This window comes from Dunckerocampus dactyliophorus, chromosome 4, assembly GCF_027744805.1.
Source record: "Dunckerocampus dactyliophorus isolate RoL2022-P2 chromosome 4, RoL_Ddac_1.1, whole genome shotgun sequence".
NCBI classification, from domain to species: domain Eukaryota; kingdom Metazoa; phylum Chordata; class Actinopteri; order Syngnathiformes; family Syngnathidae; genus Dunckerocampus; species Dunckerocampus dactyliophorus.
This window is the reverse complement of record NC_072822.1, coordinates 23,192,516-23,218,334: the sequence shown is the minus strand read 5'-3', so window position 1 is coordinate 23,218,334 and position 25,819 is coordinate 23,192,516. Positions and strand designations below refer to the sequence as shown.

The 25,819-nt window shown below is 41.0% G+C and overlaps 1 protein-coding gene across 10 annotated transcripts in view; it reads right to left on the bottom strand.

Moving 5' to 3' along the window:
• The window catches only part of fbrsl1 (fibrosin-like 1), a 380,357-nt gene that overhangs the window by 125,873 nt on the left and 228,665 nt on the right, over window positions 1–25,819 (bottom strand). For 9 of the 10 annotated variants that reach the window (XM_054772261.1, XM_054772266.1, XM_054772257.1 and 6 more), the window contains exons 5-6: window positions 22,315–22,344; window positions 2,009–2,038 (exon numbers count right to left, since the gene is read on the bottom strand). In XM_054772261.1, the coding sequence (XP_054628236.1) occupies window positions 2,009–2,038; window positions 22,315–22,344 (60 nt within the window). The remainder of the gene's footprint in view (window positions 1–2,008; window positions 2,039–22,314; window positions 22,345–25,819) is intronic. The other variant, XM_054772260.1, reaches the window with a different exon arrangement.

The following is a 25,819-nucleotide window of genomic DNA, read 5'->3' as shown; positions in this document are numbered from 1 at the left end:
TACAGGAGATTAGGCGTGCTATCTCATTCATTTACCAGGGAGTAATTGCTAAACTGTAGAGGAATTAGAATGTGTGAGAGTCCCCCAGAGGCGTCTAATCTTGTAACCAGGTGGCTGCCACCAGCCAACCACCACCCAGTCTGCGATAAACAAACGCTATGATTGATTGACTACATCTGTCAAAATGTCAAATGGTTAACAGTTGACAACTAACACTAGATTAGATATTTGCATAACACACTCACCTCAAGTGCTTCAACTACCCAACGATAACAATAATGGCAAGGATGAATCTTTGTCTGTTTACATGTCTGTTAATGTGCAATTTCAGTCTACAGTTTTTGGCATATCAAGTCGGTGGCATTTGCTTGTTGTAACGCTCTCAAAATGAACTTCAATTTCTGTCTTTTTTTCAACGGTAAATCTGATAATACACATACTGAAGTACTCGAAATGTGTAATGGCCCATCTCAGGCAACAAAATGTAATTGTTGTATACATTTCTTAAGCTAGGATGACTCAATTAAGTAGCACAGGGGTGCCTGTTACTTTGATCGCGAGCTACCGGTCGGTTACGAAGGTAGTGTGGGTCGATCGCATAAACGTTTCTTTGTATATGTCATGTGACATCAGTCAGCTAACATTAAACTCCTCTCCGGATTCGCTGGTGCTCCCCCTTTGGCAAAGATGAAGTGGTGAACAGACGTCGGAAGTGACACGTGAAGATTCAACTTTCATCTTCATTATTCTGATCACATAAACTAACTCAGCGGTAAGATGCTTATATCTAGAACAAAAGTTATCCGTTCACCCGTAGCGGCTAGTTAGGTCGGAAAAAAGTCAGTTGTTTGATGGCTTTGCTTCGCGTCCTGAACTCTACTATAGAAATGCGTGTTTTCTACACTTCCACTATGTAGTGGCAGCTAGGCATAATATTGCGAGGTTTGAGGTGCTCAATGAAGCGTTTAAACCTGACATTACTCACCACCGACGGGGGCTCTGCTTTTTCTGTGTTTCTCGTGTGATGCCGCTTCATAATTAATCTTTCCCAGTTCTGTGCAACCATAGGAAACTTGTGCATGACAAGTTAAGCACTCAGCCGCAACATCTTTTTACTGCCATACTCCTGCTCCTTACTACTTCGTGAGCATGCTAGCAAACACTGTTGATCACAAGGGCTCTATCCGCTGCTGGATAGATGTGCTGGGGCAGAGTCTGGAATTGACTGCTTGTATCAATACTAGAGATTTGAGATGCAGGCTGATATTTTTTTTTTTTTTTTCGGCCCGATATCCAATATCGATATCAAACATTCCTATACATTACAGTGACTAAACAAAAAAATTAACTCTATTGTAAACATAAACAAATAGCATAAAAAATAATTATTATTATTTCAAAAATAAATGAGTGAAATTACTTTTGGTGTTCCCATGATCTGCAGAGGACCTGCAACTTCCTATGGATCATGTGACTTGTAGAATATACAATATTTTCCAGAGGGGGTAATGTTAGGGTAACAGGACTGAGTGAAACCCATGGACATGACTAAAGTGTGAATTTTAACTAGATTGTTGTTTGTTTGTTTCTTTTTAGAAAATAAACTTAAAGTATAGTTGGGATAAGGAGTAACACAAATATAAAAAAAAATAATTGTAAAAAAATAATTGTACTTCCTTCAGAGGCAAAAGGGCCATTCCAATGATTCAAGCAGCAAAGGAGAAATAACTTAGGATACAGTTAAGACATACATTTCTGCATCTCATAAGTCATATTTTGGTGTAAGGGACCCGGGAAAAATAGATTTTTTTTTTTTTTTATACACAGACGTTCAAGCCTCAAAAACAGTTCTGCATTTTCCATGCCACTTCCTTGCTTTATAAATGGAAACACGGCAAAGGGATGTCTATTACCCCTCATCTTTTTACACCACAGCTATAACTGCCTTCTCTTTTCACTTCCAAATCCTTATTCGCCGGGTGAACAAACACAGGAAAAGCAGACTTACCTTGTCGTCAATGTCACTCTCGCTGTCACACTGTAAGAGAAAAGAGGCAGACATGGGAAATATAAGGAATTATTCATTAGGCTCCCTCTAGCAGCTCATAATCAGTGCAGATGTTATTTTTGTGTGCAACCTCTCATTCACTGACAGCTTTTAGAGGATGAACGGAGCAAGGAACAGCGAAACGTAAGTGTTGTTGTCTCTAAGAGTTTTTTTCAAAAGCCACATAGTCACACAGAGAGCAATTCTGAAGTTGCTATGACAAATTGGATGTCGTACACATACAAAAGACGAAAAAGTCAATCATTCTACACAGTGGATTCTTTTATGCTGAGGCTGTTCAATGACTTTGTATTCAGTGACGGCTTGTCATTTAGCCTTTTAACTGTGCTTTAAAATTGGACAATAGTATCTCAAGGACACAGAGCTTTGGTCGTCTGTGTCCTCAGAGCCTATTAAGTGTGGTATTTACCAATCCACCTTGTGACAAACACCAGTCTTTAATTTGTACGTCAGACTTCTAAAGCAATAAAAGGAACTTAATAACAAGACTCTTTTCAAAAACATGCCTCGTCTGGAGTGGTCAAAGGCCAAATCGTCTTTTATTTAGCCAGCAATTGAAAGAGCAGAACTTAAGTCTGGCATTGTAACGACGGTCTTGAAGTGTTCACAGAAAGGAAACCTTTCCACAGTATCAAAGTGATTACACTTATAAAAAGGAAATATACTTTACTTTACCCAGGCTGTAGCATAATGATGTGAAGTGAAGTGAAGGTTGGCATACATCGTGGTTTTGCACTCCTGTGCATTATTTTGGATAAAATATACCGTATTTTCCATACTATAATTCACACTTTTTGTCATAATGTGGCTGGTCCTGCGAGTTATACTCAGGTCTAACGTATATACCAAAATATATATACAGTCGCTGCTGCCCCCACGACACAACCTTGGATAAGCGGAAGAAGATGGATGGATAGATAATAGATAATAGTAATCATCATCCTCGTAATCATAATAATAACAATGGCTACCGTTGTGGCCATACTTACTCCAGCTAAAAGTCAACTCTGAATCGAAGATGTCGCTTCCTGTCCACACGTCCGTAAGACATTTATTGAAACACACACAAGCACGAGTCCTATTTACGTCTTAAATGGCTTATTTTCTGATTATATGTACTACAGTGTTCCCTCGTTTATCGCGGGGGATAGCTTCCTAAAATAGCCTGCAATATGTGAAATCCGTGAAGTAGCCAACTTTATTTGTTTACAATTATTATATCTGTTTTAAGGCTGTAAAACGCCTCATCATACACTTTTCACAGGCAGTCATTAACATTTCATCACATTTGTCTCTTGCTTAAACACTCTCAAAGAAGTTTAATCCTTTGCTTGAATTTTAATGATCAACCTACAGGTAGGACACAAGAAATGATTCATTCACTCAGGTGTGTTTTCCTCTTGTGACCGTGCCTTTTCGTCCTGGCGCCGTTCCACTGTACTACAGCATTTTTGTATCCTTGTTAAAGCATATTGCTGCAATCCTCCTCCTTCGAACCACAGATTCATTTATAAGCTGGCAAGCAAGCAAGCTAGCAATGACACAGGAGACACGCAGGGCGGCACGAAAAGAGATTGATTGACAGTGGTCTACAGCCAATCGGGACGCAAAAAACAATGGCCGGTGCAGACAGACAAGCGAGGGAAGAGAGAAGCTGAACTTCCGACAATGAGTTCTTCTTAAAGAGCCAGGCTCGGCCTGTAACAGCCTTCATACGCTGTAATAAAAAAAAAGAAGCAGTAAAAAAATCATTCGAAAACAGCAAATCTGTGAAAGGTGAACCGCGATAGAGCGAGGGAACACTGTATATTGCATAATGTGAAGGTGACTCTAGGGGTGTATTTCATGTCTAGAGGGCTCTAATAATATTAAAAAAAACATATATAGAAGGTAAATGGGTTTTCTATGCTCTGTCTACAAAGATATTTGATTTATAAATAAAGACTCCTACGTCGCGGAAATTCATTTATCGCGGCCGTGTCTGGAACCAATTAACTGCAATAAACGAGAGATTGCTGTACACAGTACTTTAACATGGATTCAAGGATGTGAAATGAGATCGGGAGCTTGATGAACTTTTCCGGAAACGTATTTGTTGGACTTGCTGGCTTGTTATGTTAATTTAGCCTATTAGCCTACAAGTATATTCTCTATGCTATAGTGTAGCTGAATAACCGTTAATGTGTTATATTAACATACCAGACACCTCCTCAGCCTGTTGTTGTGTGCGTTATTGTGTAGTTGAATATTTTGCCTTTCCAGATTAAACATTCTCTATTCTTGGTGTTGAATTCTGTGAAATGCATTTCTAAATGTATGCAAATTATAGACCAGTGTGACTTGTTGTTTTTCCTCGTCATGACACATTTTTTGACTGATGCGACTTATAGTCCGTAAAATACGGTGCTATGATTATTAATTAGGTCAAATTAAACCACTGTGTTTTTCTTCAATCCCTCACATTTGTCACCAATGACCTTGTTTGGTGTTCGAGTTTGACCACAATATGGAGTAACCTTGTGCAAACAGGACTGGTTGAGCTGGAGGCCACTCTGACTGGACCTCACAGCAGGATACATGAGAAGCAGCACAATTCCAGTGAAAAAAGGGGGATCAGAGTTGGACCCTCTGAGAAAAAGCTGGGTCAACGGAGGCAGAGCAGCCTTTTGTTAGCAGTGTGGTGGGTCCAAATGTATAATTAAGTAACACAAGTAATCAGTGCAAGGGCTCGGTGGCCAAGGTCTCTCAGGAGTGGAATGATGAAAGGGGGCGCCTCTAAGCTGTATGAGTCATTGGGCTCAGCAAAAACGGAGACTACAGCTGGAGTCCTTGCTGGCATGAAGTTAAAGAGTGAAACACATAAGTGCACTACCCCTTAGGATGCTTTACTGTAAAAAAAAAAAAAAAAAAAAAAAAAAAGCTCCAAGAAACCTCTGGCCTTCATGGTTAATTTTAAATCACTGCTACTGAAGATGGGTCAAGATGGGTGAGCTGGAGTCGACCCTGGACTGGTCGACAGGACACATAACTAATTACATATTCACATGTAGGGGAAATCGCCAATTAAGTCTTCAGATAACCTTTTTGGACTGTGGGAGTAAACCCATGCAAGTACGGGGAGAACATAGAAACACACTCAGTAGTACAGCAGTACCGCACACCCCAGCTTTTCGCGAACCAGCGAATGGTGAAAAAAAATGGTGAAAAACTCAGTAATTGATACACTCATAGAAATGTCTATTTTTGACACATTTGCGCCCCCCCCCATCAAACCTTCCTGCTCGCTTGATGTTGACATTCATTGATTTTGAATCAACATTTGCAATAAAAGTGACTGTTGTAATTATTACTTTTGATTCAGATCCAGAACCCACCCCTTCTCTCTTCAATTGCCATTGTTAGCTCAGAACACAATCCAGGTATAAGCGCTAAATATGCCTCACACACTTAAAGTATAAAATGTATAGGTACTCACCACTAATGAATGATAAGGTAAAATGATCGAGTCATTCATAGCATACAACTATGGTGCGTTCAAGGACAGCCAAACAAAGTGTGAAACCTCAACACTTGATGAAAAACATGATCGGTGAAGTATAAAGACATAATCATGTAAACATTGTGGGCTTTCTAACAGTGGTACATGTATGCTGTACATTTTACCTGTATTGTCACATATTTCTAAATTATTACCGACTTATGATGAATGCTGAATTGCGAATGTGCGGGGATCCACTGTATCATCAGGTGTGCTCTCTAACACCTCACCGTGCTTTCCTGTTGTTGTTGCAAATGCTACCAAAAATGTACATTCACTCTTCAGTGTTGTGCTTTGTGTCTAAACAGAATAAAGGAGCTGTATTTTTGGCACTCTACCATTACAATGTCACTATAAGAATAATTGAAAATCGACCCGCGGTATGACCATGTGCTCCAGTAGAAGGTCCAATCAATAAGACATATTGTATGAGAGAAAGTTAAAGGAATACTTGACATCGCACTTCATTAAGCTATCTTTATTGAACAGGACAATGATTATGGCACGCAATCAATGCATAGCAACGTTTCTTATAAAGCGACCTTTGTGTGTTAAATACAATTATATTGTGAGAATTTCTTAGGATTTTGTACAGGAAATTATTTACTATACTTAGTTGACATCGACGACAACGACATCAAAAACCCATCTTACCTCTAAAGCAGATGTGTCCAAACTTTTTTCAGTGAGGGCGGCATATGGAAATGTCAAAGGTTGTGGGGTCTGTTCTGATGCTTTTTATTTTGTAAAAATGGTACAAAGCAAAGATGTTTTATAGTTATTTAAAGTCAGCTTTGTGTTATAGGTGACAAAGCGTCTTATTATTATGAAATTTCTGGTGTATAAGAGACACTGGTGTTTAAACCGCGGCCACCAAATTTAGAGAGAAAAACAGATTTGTACATATGCTGTATAAGCCGCACTGCGCTATAAGCCGCACATGTCCACGTCATAAAATGGCATGTTGTGGCGTGCACGAGTCTGTGCGGACCAGGCAGCTCTTTATTTGACAAGAGCCAGTCGTAAGCTAAGAAAAACTCACAACGAGCTTGTCAACCCAATGAAAATTGCAGGAGGTCAGTCATCCATATGCGCTAAAATTATCACACAGCAACTTAACACTCAAATGCCAAGTAAGAAATATACAAGGTACCAATACGAGTTTAAAATAAAACAAAAACAACACCTATTTTAACTTCATCCAATAATGCATTTCATTCTAGAAAAGCATTTAATTGGTTATTGCCGCCAGTGGGCTGCAATGATGTCAGCCTCCCTCTGGGCTCCGAGCTACTCTAGCTCCCTCTGGTGGACAAAGGCAGCATTGCAGCACCCCGACAGCAATAACCAATGAAATGCTTTGCTGGGACAAAATGCTTTATGGGATGAAGTCAAAAAAGCTGTTGTTTTTTTTTTTTATTTTAAACTTGTATCGGTACTTGCCTTGTTTATGTTTCATATAACATTTGAGTGTTAAGTTGCTGTGTAATGATTTTAGCCTTCTTTGTAAGATGACACCGTGAGTCAGACTGTTATATTGAGTAATGACCTCCTTTTGATTTCCAATGGGTTGACATGCTTGTCGTGAGTTATAGCTCGTGATTGGCTTATGCCAAAGGAAGAGTTACGATTTCTCCACTGACTCACGAGCGGCACAGTGTTTATTGATTAGTAGTGGTTCTGAAGTAAAGGAGATATCACAAGAACTAGTTGCACCAACTGCCAAGGCTTGATCAACCTCCGTTTTTGCAGAACAGCATTTTGTGGCCCCCGAAACAGGCCTTTTTGTATAATTCTGTAATCCACATTATTTCTCAGTTTTGCGTAACCTTTCCTTTTTTTCTTAACCTCTGGCGCTTCACCACTTACCTTTGTACCATTTCAAGATATTCACTGGACTTGAATGACTTCAATTTCAATGAATGACTGGAAATATTAGGGTGTTCTAAAACCTTTCATCGGTAGTGTAGAGGTACCACTGTTGGAGATGACTTGAAACCCTTAGTGATGCATGTTCATTCTCAAAGTGAATCGTCCCCATTTTCTCTCATTGAGAAGAGAGAGAGAGAATGGCCTTTACTCATCCCTTATACAGAGGCACAGGCGAAATTGTGCAATTGCTTGACATCAAGAAGCACAATGATTATCCCTTTTCAACAAGCATGAACTGCAGCAAAGCCTGAAGAGAAATACTGTACTGTATGTGTGCTACTGCTTAGAGACTGAGCTCAGTAGGGGAGAGACAGAAAAAGGTGAAGAGGGAAGCACAATAATGACAATAACAGGAAAGGAGGGTGCTGTAGAGATGAAGGGACGATTGGGTGGAAGTGGTGTTCGAGCAGTTTTGTTGGCGATTCATGTAATAGCTTTGTTGAGCTATTTGTCATAGCTGAGTTAGAGCACGCCGATAGAACACCCCATTAATACAAGTGTGTGTGCGTGTTTGTGTGTGTCTGTGTGTGTGCGTCATTTTGTGCCTTCTGCTTCTTTGGACAGAACACAAGATATGATGGTGAAGGTGTAAAACCAAAGTCATGGATAGACAAATTCATGAGCTGGAAAGCATGGTCTGGGAGGACATTGTTAAAATGGGACATACTTTGTTGTATGCGGCTCACTAAGCTGTGTGACGGGGTCCATATCTCCAGTGGCTTGAGTCTCATAGATGTGAAAAAAAATAATAATCTGACAGGCTCCTTAGAGGCAGGGAGCAAGCAACAACATCTGTACCTAGCAAACGGCAGCTTCACAGGGGACCAGTTTCAGCGGATGCCTCATCTAAAACCCTCCCCCCTCGCAACCTACCATCCCCATGACTCACCCTCCCCTCAGCCAGCACATCAGACAGATGCATTTGACATTTGCACAGCTTTCAACACTTGAGAGACTGGGGATTTATTCCGCCAGTGGCCTTGGCCACAGCCAGGCCTTGACCTGGGCAGGCCCGCAAGACGACCCTGTAGCTCAGCCCTGAAATGAGGCCGAGTTGAGGAGAGAGATGGGTAGTAGTGAGAGGAATGGTGGGTGTCTTAATTCTCCAGGATATTCTCCCTCACAGACTCTGAAAGACGTGCAAGGTGGAGACAATAAGTATTGTGCGTCCCTGAGCACATTAAAGCAAGCGGTTCAAATTAAATTGCAGTTCCACTTGTCATACTCTGAGGACAGTCAGACATGATTTCTGCCACAGACGGAAAGTGAAAAACGAGAGGAAGAACATTTTCCAAATACTGACATCAAAAAATGTCTGTCTGAATACTGATCGCAAGAAAAAATAACTATAAAAAAAAGCCAGAAGTGTCACTGTCAGCTCATTCTCAGTGTAATAAATATAATGAAAACATGCAAACAATAGCATTATTTGTGCTATGATGAAAGCTTGACAGTCTAAAGGGTGTACTTTCCACTAGATTATGTTAACTACATAAAGACAAGATGTTTTTAACATTGTCTCCATTTAATGCGTATTACTCGTTTGGCTTTTTCCAGCTGTGATGTGTTCATAGCACTCAAAAGTGGTGCAGTCACAATAGCTGGCGCGGGGGAGCAGATTCTACAAATTAGCAAGGTGAGAACAATGTAAAAAGGAAAACAAAATATTGCTCTGCATGTCAGTCGACAACTCTGACTGATTGCAAGACAGCTGCTGTTTAACATTTTTTTTTTTTCACAATTACAAATTAAACAACATAAAATTGTCGTGAATTTAACTGGTGTTCGTGGCTATCACTCACCACTGTGAGTCCTACGGACTCGACATTTCAAAATTCCATACATTTTCCAGATTTTCTCCAGACTTAGCAACTACAGCTGCAACAATTAATCAATGATTAACTGATTATCCAATTAATCAACCTCTATTTTGGTATTTGAGTAATCATTTTTTAAATTTCCTTAGTCATTGTTGAAAGCAGACCTATTGCCTTTGTCCCTGACTAGGGCTGTCCTACCTCATCAGCCTAGTCAATGAGCATGAACTGATGAAGCATGCAAGGATGAGAGGCGAAACACCTAAGATACCTTAGCAGTCTAGTTGCAATCAATTCAATGCCCTGAGAATACAATGACTTCGCATGAATGAGAATAATCACAGGCATATTATTTTTGGAAAACGGTGATCAACATTTTTACCTTTTTTATGATATGTTGTGAAACAAACCACTAAGTGTTTAGTTCATGTTGATTTGGTCCGTCTAGGGCCTAACTGATCATTTGATTAATCGAAACAAGCGTCAGATTAATCGACAAAGAAAATAATCGTTAGTTGCAGTCCTAGTATCCATCCATCCATCCATTTTCTATGCCGCTTATCCTCATTAGGGTGGTGGGGGTATGCTGGAGCCTATCCCAGCTGACTTCGGGCGAGAGGCGGGGTACACCCTGGACGGGCCGCCACCCAATGGCAGGGCACATATAGACAAACAACCATTCCCACTCACGTTCACACCTATGGACAATTTAGAGTCTCCAATTAACCTAACATGCATGTTTTTGGAATGTGGGAGGAAACCGGAGTACCCGGAGAAAACCCACACACGCACGGGGAGAACATGAAAACTTTACACAGAAATGCCTAACGGAGATGCGAACCCAGGTCTTCCCAATCTCCTGACTGTGGACATGCTAACCACTAGGCCACCGTGCGGCCAGTCCTAGTATCATGTAAATAAATGATGGAATTCATTATTAGTTTTCATTCACTGTATATATATATATATATATATATATATATAAAACATTATGCCATCATATCATTTCCAGATTATAACTACATATACTGCAGTTCATACAAAGGGTTGGAGGAGAACGAGAGCAGAGGGCAAGCCATTCAACTTGTCAATCTTCCCAAATGTCTTCCATGATGCGTTAGCTGCCCTAGCAGACAAATCGATCAATTTCTTATTTTTTGGTGGTCATAAATTTATCTTTCAGAAAACAGAACATTGGTAACAGTCATGAAAACATGAACGTTTTTCCATACCTCAGTTTCCATTTTCCATACATTTCCAGATGTTGAAATTGATCAAATTGATGATACTTTCTCATATTTTCCATACTTAAGTAGGAAACCTGCTTTAAGAATGCGGTGAAAAGGTGTCTACTAATAGGACAAAATCGCTTCAGAAGAATACACATATCCAATTCAATACATGATAATACACATGTTTGTAAGGGAGAGCGTCCTAACAAACCCAGACCTCCTGCAGTGATAGCAAACCGAGGGGATAATGGTCCATTTAGAAGAAGGGTCTGGTACTGGCGGAACAACAACAATTTCCTCCTGCAATTTCCCGCCTGTGGATACTGGGATGCAGGCTACAGGGCTCTGGCCACCCCGATGGAGCATGGAATCAGAGATTTGGGTCAGCCAAAAGACCTCCTACCAGGCCAGAAACATCAGCAAAACGTAAGAAGGTTTCTTGGCCCTTCCAAATAGGGGTGTCCCAATACAACTTTTTCACTTCCAATACAATAACGATTTTGCAGCCTTGAGTACCATCCAAAACTGATAATATATCTACTTTTATTACTGATTAAGAAAAGACTTGACCAAATTATATTACTCAAATGAAGAACAATAGTCAGCAATCGTAGGTATTTATACCCGGCATTGCTCCTGATGGGGGCTGGTCTTCAAGCATAGTAAAATGGCATCTTTTTTCTGTTATGGAGAATGACTTTTCGCTACCACGTGGGCGTTTCTCACACTTTGCAAATGATTCAGACAGCATTGGTTGTTTGAGGGAGCCAGAGATTTGTTTCTTCATCTCCGTGTTTTTTTGTGATGCTGCTCAAATGCGCAATGAGGTTGGTCGTATTTGTGCCTCCATGGGAAACATGCTCATGACAAGTTCTGCACCCATCTGCAACATCTTTTTCTGACTTTAAAGAAAAATACGCCAACGTCACTCCAACTCCTTCTTACTTCGTTAGCATGTTAGCAGACTTTGTTGTTGTGATCACGTGGGCTCTAGCCGTGCTCTGCTGGACAGAAGTGCTGGAGCTGAGTCTGGAATGGACTGCTCGTATCAGTACCAGAGTGCTTATATCAGAAATTATAGATGCAGATTTGTTGTTTTTGCTGTTATTAGACCAATATCTGAGCTCAATATTGAATCGGGATACCCCTGCTTCTGACTGAGCATGGAGCCTCATGTAAACACAGTCTTTAGTTATTTTAATTTGTTACATACACTGTTAACGCAAAACTACTAAGCTATGTGAGGCGGTATCTAATAAGAGGGTGAAAAGACGGGATGACCCTGTGGTAACGGTATATTTAACTCACATAAATCGAAAGAGAATTCAAATATTCATCCCACTGGCTGTGAAAGCACAACTAAACAATATGATTGGCTGACAGGATCAAATCCGTGCAGCCATTTGACCATTGACCTCACTGGCAGGCTACATAGGAAGTCATGTGATTACCCTGGGTGAGCCCAGCAGCTCTGGATTAACAACCTATTGATGCTGGTGAAGATGTAAGCCCCATAGGGAATGAGATGGATAGAAAAAGTTTTCAGGGCAGAAATGATATTGGCCTGCAGAGAAGGTCTCAGAAGGCTCTCACGTTAAACCGTATTTGATCTGGGGACCTTAGTCTTGGCTCTGCAAACAGAGCAACTGCTTCAGCAATAGCTCCTTTCACAGGAGCCCACTGAATAACAACATAGGATTGAGCGAGACATGTTTAGAGAAATGCTCTTTGCATTAGCCAGGCACACAGGGGCCTCTGGTTTGGAGCTCACACACTTAAGGGAAGTATCAGTGGGGGCCATGTAAATCAAGCCGGGTTGGGGAAAGATATAGTCTTGACCTGGGGCCAAACAAAGCAGACTTTAACATTACCCAGATTGCCTGTAAACAGCCTTGAGACCTGGCACCGCTGTGCTTGACTTCCATGCAAGATATGTGATGAAGAGGCAGAAGGAGTAGGAGCGTACTGGTAGATTGACAAGGATAGTGGTGGCAGTGAATGTGAAGTGATCCCTTTCTGCAGTAACTTAAAGAACTGTCTTTTAATTTCCAAGTTGAAATCCCTTAACACTCACTGTGGGGGAGTGACAGTGCCGACTGGGCTGTTGGTGTGATCCTTAGAGGAATTTGGCGAGAGAAAAACAGACAGTAATGGCAGATGTATGAGAGCACCGGGCGAATCATTCCGCTCTGAGACAAAGAAGAAACCGAAAGGCACAGGGAATTCTGCAGTGTTGTGAATATAGCTGTGGAGAGAGGGAAAAGAGAGAGGGAGCAAAAGAAACCTGTGATTTATGTTTTTATTTTGTAGCTTCACAAAAAATCCCTTCGGCTTTTTCTTGTTTCTGTTGGCCGTGCGACTGCAGCAATCTCACTCTGTCCCCTGCAGAGGTGAATGCTCTCACACAGACACACATGTGCTTGCCTTAGCACCTCCCACTGTTTTGACATGGCCCCGGGCCTAGTGCTGCAACCGCAGACACTGGGCACTGGAAATTTAAGTCAGGCAGAGGAGAAATTAGGCGAGGAGGCAAGGAAATGGGATGTTGACTTGAACTGGCCCTGGGGGCAGCTGAGAGAGTGTCCCTGTGCAGCTCTGCTGGCTGCCTGACAGTTTGATGGAGCGAGTGGAGGCTTGCCTGCAGCCCGAGCTGCCGTCTACAGCTCTGATGTAGCTCAGCGAGGAACAGATTGAGCCTCCGGGCATCGCTCTGTACTACTAGTACCCTCCTCGCTCTCTTTCCTACTCTCTCTGCTGCTTCAACTGGCTCCTTCTTTCTCAATGATTCTGTCATGCCACCATATAGATGTGAACTCACAGCTCACACACTTTTCACCAAGAAGTACACTTCAGTTCATCTCTCTCTGTCTACTGATTGGTTTAAACACAACTTCCTATGCATGGACATACAATTTGTCACTTAGAGAATATAGTCCTTTGCTTTCTTGTTATCCCCCCAACCTGGCATTTGTGTGATGCAAGTGATGGCACAACAGATGCCGTTTGTTGCGCTCTGGCCAGCACATGGGAGAAGCAAAAGGAGAAGAAAATGTTGGGAGGCAGAAGGAGAGAAAATCAGGCGGCTGGCAGGCCACAGCCGTAATGAAAAGAATCTGGCAGTGGCCCACTGTGTGCTGGTCATGAGAAGCATGTGCCGCCGGGGGGCTCTACTGCTAATTTAAGGGGGCAGCCAAGCGTTTCACGCTAGGCTTGTCATCAGGCCAGAGGGGGCCTCATACTGGGTGACATCGATTGTGAGGGTGGGTAGGTGGTTTGGCAAGATATGGTTTGAGAAAAGTGGGAGAAAGCTTCACTTAATTCCTCTCCCTTCCCTGTACCTCCTGGTTGCACTCTGCAATGATCAAACATCATCGTAGGAAGGGTAGAGAATTACAAATGAATGACCTGTGGCTATGACTAGAAGAGAACTCCTATGCACTTTCTGCTCAGTCCTCTACTCAGGCGGCTCTATGTGCTCAATTCATGTTTTAATTCTGCTGTTCAAACAAGATTTAAGTCTAGTTGGTGGTTAGTTTACATAGACAGATAGTTTTACATGCATAAAACAATTATAACAACATATAAACAACAAATGAAAGGGATAAATGAACATTTAAGGTTACTTTCACCTTCATTGGAGACTGCTGTTCCCAAACATGATGTGGGAGCGAGACACCACACGGACAGCATCTTCCTGTTTTGTCATGCGTTATTTCTTGAACGCAATAGTGTTTCTCACCTTATTCATCAACATGCTGGCACTTGCAACTTTCTTAGGATCCATTTTGGGTTAAAGTATTGAGGTGAGAAACACTATTGAATTCAAGAAACAACTCATGTCAAAACAAGAAGGTGGTGGTGGTTGATCTCGCTGCCACATTGTGTCTTTAAGGAAAGTCACATCAAGAATCATGTCTTCAATAAAGGTAAAAGTAACCTTAACTGGTCATTTATCCCTTTCATTCATCATTTATTTGTACTGATATGCATTTTGAATTATTTACGGCATGTAAAACTATACTTGTAAAACTACAAAAACATTCTTGGCTTTCTTGAGCGGCTTGATTATATTTACATTATTTCTTATGGGAAAAATGGATTTGGTATCAGTTTTGGTTAGTGTCAGACCTTTTGTAACAAATTAATGATGCTAACCAAGGTTCCACTGTATATCGATTTGATTTCTTACTGCTTATCCTGTTTAGGGTGCATGCATGTTTTTGGACAAAAGCATTTTTCGGCAAAAGTATTGCAAATATACTGCCTAGCCAAAAAAAAGGTCACACACTCTAATATTTGAGGGGGCTGCCTTTAGCTTTGATTACCGCACCCATTGTTTCCACAGGCTTTGGCGATGTCACAACATTTATTTCTTTCCAAAGTTGAATTGATTTTTTTTGTCAGGATCTTATATTAATGACTGGTAATGTATTGATCAGACCACTGCACAAACGTCTTCTCAAGCACATCCCAAAGATCTCAAGGTTCTGGTCTGGACTCTGTGGTGGCCAATGGCCAATTTGAGCCCGATGAATCCTGCCATTGTCATCTTGGAATATGCACGTGCCATCAGGGAAGAAAAACAATCTATTGATGGAATAACTTGGTCGTTCACTATATTCAGGTAGTCAGCTGACCTCGTTACTTGGGCACATAACGTTGCTGACCGGAACAACGTAAAAATAGCATTTGTTCCCTGTCCCTGTTTCCTAAAATTTGAATTTACCATTTAAAAAAAATGAAAAAAACAATAAAAACAAATTCACACTATTGCCACGTTTTCACTCAGTCCTGTTCCCCTGAACTTATTACACCCTGTTAAGCAATTATTTTCAAAATACATCCTGTTACTCATCTTTGGCTTTGGAAACATACAAAATATACTATACTAATACTATACAAAAATCAAAGTTGCCTGAGATGGGCCTGAGACGACACCATTTCGGTGGACTGGCCCATCATTGCTTATACGGTAGGTTTCGTCACGTAAATTACTACATCAACTATAGTTTGTATCTACTCCACAAATGCTTAACTCCACAATGATGTAATGCTTATTAAAAGCTATATGGTTAGAATCCTTGGTGCAAGATGCAGGGCATCTACAAACAGCATTTTGTCCATAAGTTACAAGCAGCTTCTCCAAATGTTCCTTTAAAATGGCAAACAGAAGCAGCATTGCAAAAATAATGGCCACATTATTTTTTATTGCTGATTAAAATGAAAACAAAAAAGATGATTAAAATCCTTTGCAAAGGGTTTGTTGCCTCTGGAACAAGCCTGCACATGACAAAGACTGGGAATGATATGAAGCAGAGCAATGAAGACAGAGAGCTTGGAATGAAGGAGGAGACAGGCAAGCCACACTGCACATCTTCGGGCTGTGAATAATTTAGAGGAGCACTGGGGAGAAGAGATGAAGATGAACACAAAACACTGGAAGCGTTTGACCTGAAGCTGGAGCTACATCAGTGCACATCACAGAGCGGTGAGCTTTCTCCCTCTTCATCCCCTTAGTGTGTTTCCCTTTTCTCGGGGTTGCTCTTCATCTTTGTGCCAGCGAGGAAACATCTGTACGCTATTCTTGTTTCACCTCACATTCGATGAAACTCAACAGGATGGTTGACAACTCTTTCCTCAGGGTTCCTTTTTTTTTTCTTTACACCCTGCTCTGGACATGGCAGAACATTGAGGAGAACCCTCACACAATACAAGTAATTCAGTTCCACAGCCGGAGAGCAGAAAATAATACTGTGGTACATATTTTAACAAAAAATGGCTGCTCTGTGATTGGGCGCTGTAGAATTTCTAAATAGCAAGTTCATGCAGCCTTTGTCAAGATGTAAGTGCTTTTTGTATGTGCGTAGTCAAAGGAATATAAGGCCGTATCTGCGGTTGGAGTGACAGTTGGGCGGACAAGGGGAGGTCTGATAACTCCTAAGGGAGGGGCTATTTATTACTGTAATTAAAGAACGGTCGCAGTGATTGTACATGCCTCTAGATTCCCAAATAGAGATAATCTCTTCATTTGGTAGGCAATACAGTACATGAGTAGTAGTTATATGATCTAAGCAAAGACACCAACAACAAAAATTCTTGATTTCCTCCCTCCTTCCCTCCCCCTTTCTCCTGCTCGGTCTGTGTGGCTCATATTAATGGGACGTCCCTTGTTTGTAAACGTGCCAAGTTGTGTGCACCACTGCGGGCTGTCTATTATAAGCAGGCCTCTGGGGCAGCGTTTCCATATGGCACCACATATGGCACTCAGCAGCATCAATTAATGTTGTTATAATAGTGATTTTTATGAGTTATGCTTATGCATCCCTGTCATCTCTACCCCCTCTCTTTTCCACCCAACCATTGCAGATTCTTTAAGCGGCCTTTCTTCCTTGCCTCAAACCTTCAACTATTTATATACTGAACAGCAGGACATCCAAAATATGTCCTTGCCCAATTTTGAAGGCTCTTTACAGCTTTCTTGTTATAACATCAAGGAAGTTAAACAGCGTACCAATGTGTGGTTTTCAAGCAGCATGGTTCAAAAACTATTTTGCTAAAAACACAAGTTAGCTTTGAAAGGCTTAACACAGTGCAGGTGGTCGAACAAACGCTCTCCCATCCATCCATCCATCCATCCATCCATCTTCTATACCGCTTCACCTCATTAGGGTTGTGGGGGAATGCTGGAGCCTATCCCAGCTGACTGGGCGACAGGCGGGGTACACCCGCCAGCCAATGGCAGGGCACATATAGACAAACAACCATTCACACTCACATTCATACCTATGGACTATTTACAGTCAGTTTCATTTCATTCTTGAATTTAAAGCTTTTATTACTGTATTTGATGTTGTTCATGGGTTCTGTGTACACTGTGAGTGACTTACGAGTTCATTTAGGTATAAGTTCTGACACTAAAACTCAACTTACACCACAGTCTAGGAACAAAACTCGTTGATAACAAAAGGACTATGTTCTTGCTGTGCGCTTACAAAGCCTCTAATGGTCATATTAGCCATGCAACAGGGCCCATTAGTGTAAATTATGTCTGCATTTATGCACAAAGCAATGCGTAGGTGATATAAGATCCAAGGTCTGTGCGGGCTTTTTGTTCCCCGGTGCCTTTGGTGGAGGATCTAACAGGAAAGAAAGCAAAAAGCTCAGCCTAAAAACCTCCTAGCCACACCAGCCTTGTCAGCGTCACCACAATTAGAGACCAGATCACTGGCAGTTAGCAGCGAGAAACAGCGAGCAACTCTTTTGTTTGAGGAACACACTCAAAGCATGGTTTTAAAACGATTTCAGATTTCTAATCACTCTCAGGATTAAAGGCCCTGGTGTGTTCGTTTGTCTCTGTGTGGGGAGCTTCCCTCGCCATTTCTCTTCCTCTGATTCAGATTGTTTTTTGTTCGGTTCTCTTCCAGCAGACAGGCGAGCTAGCAGGCGGCACTGTTTGAAGGTGCAGTCAGAAGCGAGTGTGAGCCTGATGCTTTGTAGTAATATTTCCAGCAGCACAATCTCATTACTCTTTGACGCGGGAGATGCGTGCAGGGGCGGATTGTCATTTCACGCTGTCAAAAGTTCCGTGAGGGGAACCTGCGATGGGAATAGAACTTCCATGACCTGCATGTCTATGGTTCTTTGAAATTGAATATATTAAGCCAAATAACACAGATACAATCCAATGACCCGGATCCTTGAGAATGCTTGTAAACTTAATGTCCAGTCTCCCAGGAGTGACACATTTCTCTCGTCTGGAAACTCACAAAGCAGATCTATTTCACTGCCTTCTCAAACTTTGTATAGATCATTTAAACCTAATTAACACTGTATTCTCAGACAAGTCTCGAGAGTTGAAGTCCTGAGGGCAAAAACCCACACAGATACCAAGAACATTTTCTCATGGGACCATTGGGCGTCTCCCCTCCCATGAAAGAAACAACTTGGGGTGTCCTTCAAAATGGATTTCTTCCAGTGCACTAAAAAAGGCGCTGTGTTTAAAAAGCTGCCAGGCACTGACCGAAGAGCATGGTTACCAAGCAAACCCCAGCCTGTTGCTGGGGTGACTGTCCCCAAAGTGCTTCCTGGGTAATTTTCGAGGTCACTGGTTTGTGCACGCCTATGTGGTGCAGATGGGCCCACCCTCATTCAGAGCCCAGCAGGAGCTCTTTCATTAAGCCTGGTGAATGGCCTCATTCATCCACTTCACCTCAATTGGTCACACTGAATCTCTTTAGAGCACGTAGGACAAACTTTTCTCTCTTTCTACTCCCTGATCTTCTACGCACCACCCACCTTAGTCATGCTTCACTTTTGTTCTGGAGCATGTGCTTGGTAAAGGTTTGGCACTGATCTTTGGCAGCAAACTATTACGACCAGACTAATACATGAGTGTGAATACATCCTTATACACAAAAAAAAACAGCCCCCACGGTTCCTAATTCTTTATCTTAGCAGCAGTTTTGCAAGTTTATGTCTTTAAGTGTTGAGATGTCCCACTCCTTGAACGTATAGTAGTTGTGTGCTGTTTGGCTTCGGAAGCACTGGCCTCAAAACATGCAGCGAGGTCAACACAAGTTAATTTATTCCCGTAAATCTTTACTGGAATAACAGGGAAGCAGTGTGGATTATGTAGACGTGACATGGCGCTAGATGCTAGACTGACAACCAGGCTAAGGGCTACACCGTGACTATGATTCCATCTGTTCCTTGATCATTTTATATTATCATTCGTGAGTGGCATTTAAAGGTTTGAAATGTTTTTAATAAGTGTGTGAGGCATATTTAGCGCTTAAACGTACATTGCGTATTGAGTGAACAGTGGCAATTGAAGAGAGAACAGTCACATTTATTGCATATCTCCATCACAGTTTGATTAGGCTCTGCTACCAAACTGGACAAGAGCAGACTGCAATGGACAATCAGGTCTGTAGAAAAAAACATCGGAACCAGCCCGCCCTTCATAGAGGAGCTGTACCGGTCCAGGGTGAAGAAGAGGACAGGCAACATCTCTCCGCTCACACCCCACCCACAAACTGTTCCAACCCCTCGCCTCCGGTGAAACAACCGGACACAAAAACAGTTTCTTCCCTCTGGCTGGAAAAATATTTAACACTTAACAACACATACCCCTGACCTGTATGTATGTATGTATGTATGTATGTATCTATGTATCTATGTATGTATGTGTGTGCTACTTTATTTTGTATTCTTATTATTTTTTGCACTACTTTCTGATTTATCCATATTTGTATTACCAACCACTGCTATTTGCACCCATGAGCATTTGCACTACATACTGCTATGAAAGAAACACTGAGTTTGTAACCTATAACATTGTAAATACCATAATTATAATGATTCTATAATATTCTATGTAAATATGCATAGTAGTATTCTCCTTCTTCTCCTTTATAAGTAAACTTTATTTACTATTGTATAGTTGGAACAGAGAGTGATGTTAGACCAGAGTCAAGTTCCTAGTGTGGTAACACACATGGTGAATAAAGCTGACTGTGACTCTCAAATGTTGATCCGAAATCAAATAAAAACGTCAACGTCAAGCTAGCAAGAGGGTTTGGAGGAGAGTGAGTGAGGCGTGTGTCAAAAATGACATTTATGGGCATATCGATGATCCATTTTTGCCATTTGCTGGTAGGCATAGAAAGTGAAGCAAGCATCTACTGTAACTAAAACAAACATGAATGAAACACCGCAAGTGATCTGATTAAAGAACAATTCCCACACGTATGCAGACCGATATCTTGTAGAACAGGGGTGTCTAAACTTTTTCCACCAAGGGCCACATAGTGAAAAAAATGAAAGGACGCAAGGGGCCACTTTGATATTTTGTAAACCAACACATGTAGATATGCTAAGAAGTTATATATAGATATATTTTTTAAATGCATCTCTGCTTTGTGATGTAAGTCCGTCCATCCATCCATTTTCTATGCCGCTTATCCTCATTAGGGTTGGGGGGTATGCTGGAGCTTATCCCAGCTGACTTCGGGCGAGAGGCGGGGTTGTGATATAAGTGAAAAAGCATATTATTAGTATGAACTTCTGTCTTTGCTCTTTTTTCCCCATTTCTTCTGTTAAAAAAAAACTAATTATTTCAACTTTGTAAATGTTCCTCTTGTAATAGTTTGACTTTATTCCCATAATATTGTAATTTTTTCCCTTGCTGATTTTCCAAAAAATGACTTGATGCTGTTTTGTTTATCATGATATTATGACTTAAAAATAAACAATTTTTTTCTTTAATATTTCCACTATGCTACTAAATATCCATAATATTACAATGTTATTTTAATAACATTTTGACTATTTCTCATTAAATTACAACTTTTCTCTTGATATTTTGACTTGATTCTTGTAAACTGCGGATTTTTTTTGCCATTTTTGCAGTTTTTTTTTTTTTTTTAATATGTGCCAAGGGCCAATAAAAAAAAAAAAAAACAGCCGCAGGCCGCACTTCAAACCCCTCCAAGCTATTATACTGTAGTTGCTCCATTAACATATTTCAGTTCCTTAAAGGAAAACTGCTTTTTGGGGGAATTTAACCATCATCCTTATGTGAGACATGAACACATATGTCTTTTTCTTGTCTGTGACTTGTAAAGATATAAAAACTGCTAAAAAGACGCAGAATGCATGTGACGGGAACCACTTATTCAGCCTATAAAGGCTTCTGAATAAAAAGTCCAAAAGGCGCCAACAACACTCCATTTACATATAATTTGATGTGCATCTTAACCAAGCTACAGCGACATTGTTATTATTAACATTGTGAAGCCGATCGAACTACGTTACTGGTGCATTGACACCTTGCCAGAACACACCGGTTAGCATCTAGCTTCACCGCACACTCACAGCGCCTCCGCTACATATTGGAGCTCCTGCTGCTGTTTTTGGTTTTGAGTTTGCAAAAGTTATTGCCAGGTGTAGGAGTTTGTTTCTACTTTGCTATGTGAAATCGATTCCCCCCAGGAAGGAAGTTCCGGTAATGCTTAAATGACCAAAATACGGCAAAATATTGTAAATATGACATGTTATCATGAATGTAGCTGTTATTACATTACAGCATGGATATAAAACCATAAAACCTTGTTTGAGGTTTTTGAAGGTGCTTAATAGCGGTCTTTGTAGGCAGCATTGGTGGGTACTATTACAATTATTATTATTTTTCTTTAGAACACACAGAAAAGAGAAAGACGTGTGTTCATGTCTCACATAAGGATTGTGGATGATAGGCAAAATTCCAAAAAAGTGTTCCTTTAAGGCGTAATGAGTAGGTGTCCTCACACTAGTGTCCACGTAGCGTATTCTTAGTACTCTACAGTATTTTTGTCTCCTACTTGCAATACAGGCACCCAGGAATTATTCCAGTTGTGTTCAGCATCATTCCCTCCTTAAGGTACTGTAACTGCAGCACTTAGCCGAGCCGATGGGTCTGCTATATTTTTCTGGCCCTCAAGTGAGTCCCAAATCTGGCACAGTTCGAAGTGACTAATTGTCTTGGGTTCTTAGCGTGCCAGCAATGAGATCCACTTTAACTGGCGACAGGCTGCACCAATTTTGTTTCTCCCATCCAACTCCTCGCTCTCTATCTTTTTCCCTCTTGCTGCAGATTTACCTTCACTGCTTCTCAAACTACTGAGCTGTAAAATTGAGTGGGGGCAAGGCAAGATTCAAAATGAGACCTGGCACTGTAGATGCACTAACCTTGAGGAGGGTCACTGCTGCTGGCGGTACCTAAAGAGATGGAGACAGAACGTCAGCCATTTTGCACTGAAGGGAAGGTGAAGAGACCTTTGCTGGCAACATAAAATGACAACTTGACAAAGAACATCTAAATTACCACAGGAATAGACATAGACTGCACAATACAAAGGTGCTAGATAGAAATTCAATTATTTAGCGCTCTTACATAGATTCTCCAACTCCTTGTTGTTACTTAATTGTCGTAATGACTAAATTGTAATTGTAAAAGTCACAACTAAAATGTTTTCACAATTAAATTATTGTAAAAATGTAAAATTAATATTTAGTTTTTTGGCTTAAAATAAAACAAAACCAATGAAATAAAGTGGGTTCGGACTAAAAAAATAAAATAAAAAAAGTTGCACTCTCGATTCACAGTAACATGCAGTGTACTTTGTAAATATCGACAATTAAATGAAATACTCAAGGATCTGCATCACCAACAGATGCTGCCATTTTACTAATTTTACTCATTGACAGCCGACACTTCCTCCTCCTCTTTCACTGGCACTCATCAGTTCACGGGAGAAGCAATCGCATTGATGAACTGACATTGCTTTTACTTGTCTTTAATGCATGAATGTACAGTCATCCCTCACCACTTCACGCATCAAATTTCCAATAATGTTTTTTCTAAAATATATAAGTCATGCTGTTTAGTGGCAGAGTGCAGCCTATTATGAGTAAAAATATGCATATTTAAGCCATTTTACGTATTTCTGGCCTACAGTAGGCATTTTCAAGCCTAAAAATGGCTAAATGAACTAAAATACAAACATAAGGCAGTTAGAAGACGCATTCAAAGACATTGTGATGATATGCAATATTCTACACCGTAATGTTTGGTGAGAAACACAAGCATCAGACTTGACTGCCGGAATGACAGGCTTTTATGATAGGTTCTCAATTATTTCACGACAGGCAAAATAATCCCTAACACAAGCTACTTTTGCGGCCGTAACTCACACCAAGCTAAAACTCAACTCTGAACCTCCGACATCACTTCCTGTCCGCCCCCCACTCAGCTCCCCTCATACCGGAACACATTTACAGCAACACACGAGCACAAGTCAATGTGACTATAGGGGTGTTATTTCACATCTAGAGGGCTCTATTAATGTTTTTTTTTTAAGTATTTAGAAGGTCATAAACAGCTTGTCTATACTCTGTGAAATTATTTGGTTCATAAAAGAATCCTACTTTGCAGAAATTCAGTTATCACGGTCGGGTCTGTAACCAATTAACCACGATAAACGCTAGATTACTGTACTATGTAGTGAGTGAGCATGCTATTTTTTTTGACTTGGTGAATTATTTTGTCTTTGTATCCATTTCTATTTAAAAAAGAAAGCTCCCATCCGCTGTTCTTTCGGGACCTCCCATGAAGAACAGCAGAAAGACCATTGGGAGTTTCTTTAAGGCAGAACAAGACAATGAGGAGTCCAATAATAATGAAATGAATAATAATAAACATCGGTGTAATTTATTGGAAACCAAAGCACATGCTCATGAACACGGTGTGCGTGTGTGAAAAGACTAGAACTAAAACAAAAAAAACAAAAACTAGCAAGAAAACCGTGTAGTTTGCAGTATGGTGCAGTCCTAGTACTGATCCTTGACTAAACTATCCATACCAGGAATCAAAAGATGCACAAGCTAAGCATTTTTTTTGTGGTGGTGGGGGGCTAAATGCAGCATCACTCCCACACACCACGTAGGTGATGTGAGCTACCAGCGATTAAGCAGGTTTGTACTCTCCATTGCAGACAGGTCTCCCGCCCTCTGCCTAGGTGCTGCACTATCATTTGCAGGAAAATTACTTCAGTAATGAAGAATCTAGGCCCATAAATCCTTGTGGCCTCACCTTCCTTCGCCGCTCAAGTCCCGTTGAGGAGCTAGTAAAAATACCCTTTAAAAAATTCATAGTGCAATTTTGCTCAAATCCCTCCCAGCAAGCACAATTATGGGACTTTCATTTCAATTGATTTATGTCCCCAGCTAGGAGAGGGAGGAGCGTGGCGAAGAGACAAGTGGGGCTGGGGAGCGTGGAAGGGAAGGTGCAAAAACAAATGGTAAATCATTGTTTTTAAAAGGGAAAGGCCAAGGTATTTTGTCTCTTTCAAGTTGTGGTTGCAGCATGGATGATGGAGAGGTGTTTGGATGGAGGAGGATGAGGGAAGGAAAAGGAGCGATTAAAAACCAGAAGCGAGAGGAGGAGGAGGATGTGAGGTGGGAGGGACATGGGGAGCGGTATTCCATTTGATTAATAACACTAATCAAATTATACAGTGTTCCACTGTGTCCTGAAATCTGGGGCCATAATGTCCTCTAATGGCGAGGTTCATGGAGCTAAACTTCAGAGGGAAAACACAGCGCTGACTGCTGCCTGCCTTAATGAAGGCAGTAAAACATCCATTTCCAGAAGCATGAAATGAAAGGCAAGATTGTAGATGTGCACCCAGTGGCTCAGCAACTGCACAGAAATGGAAGGCTGTTAACACAAAAGACAGTGCGAGAGAGAGAGAGAGAGAGAGAGAGACGAAGGTCCTTGTAAAAAGAACTGAAGAGAATCGAAGAGCTTTAAAGGGCAGGAGCGCCAAGAAAAAAGGAATAGCACAAGAATAAAAATGATAAAGTGAGGATATAAGACAAGATCGGTAGATGTACTCCGAGAGCTGCTTGTGGTTGGGCATGGATGCTTTACTATGTTTAGCTTATGTCTGTTCAGCCATAATGCATCACTGTCTCCTTCTCATACATGCCTATGTATTCAACCTGCCTTCCCATCCCTCCATCCATCCATCCCTCCATCCATCATTTGTCTGCTGATGGCCTGTCCACACAAGCACCCGCTGTCTGTTTTCTTTTGTCCATCCATATTTCACAATATCCAGCCTTCTGCAAATAAAATTCAAGTCTACAAGAGGTGACATACAACCAAAGTTCCCTGATCCCGGCTTCCGGCTAAATTCTGAAGGAGTTTTTTGTAACATGTCCAGGCATTATGCCAATCGGCAGTGCAACCTCAGTTGGCACAGGCACATTGTACTTCTACTGTGTTTAACCTCAAAATGCAAGCACAAGATCAGCAAAACGCATATAACAAGGTATCGAGTATGGCCCCGCAGGGGAAAAAAAAATGTTTTATTCCGCCTCTCTCTGTTGAAATAAACCCAGGAACGGAAAAACAAAAAAAGAATTGTTAACGTTTTTGAAAAGTCCACCCTTTCCGGGGATGTCTTACTTTTCAAGCAGTAGCATCCATCTCAATAATAAGACCACGACTTTGCCTAGTTATTACTGTCACTTTCATAGGAGCTAATCATTTAACACACTTAAAGATACTGTAGCAGTTATGTGTAGTGTTAAAGAGTTTTGTGATTTACGGATGTCTTTGAACGTGACATGTGTTAATCAACCACCATCCTTACAACGTGTAGACATTACAATACAATTCTTGTCCTTG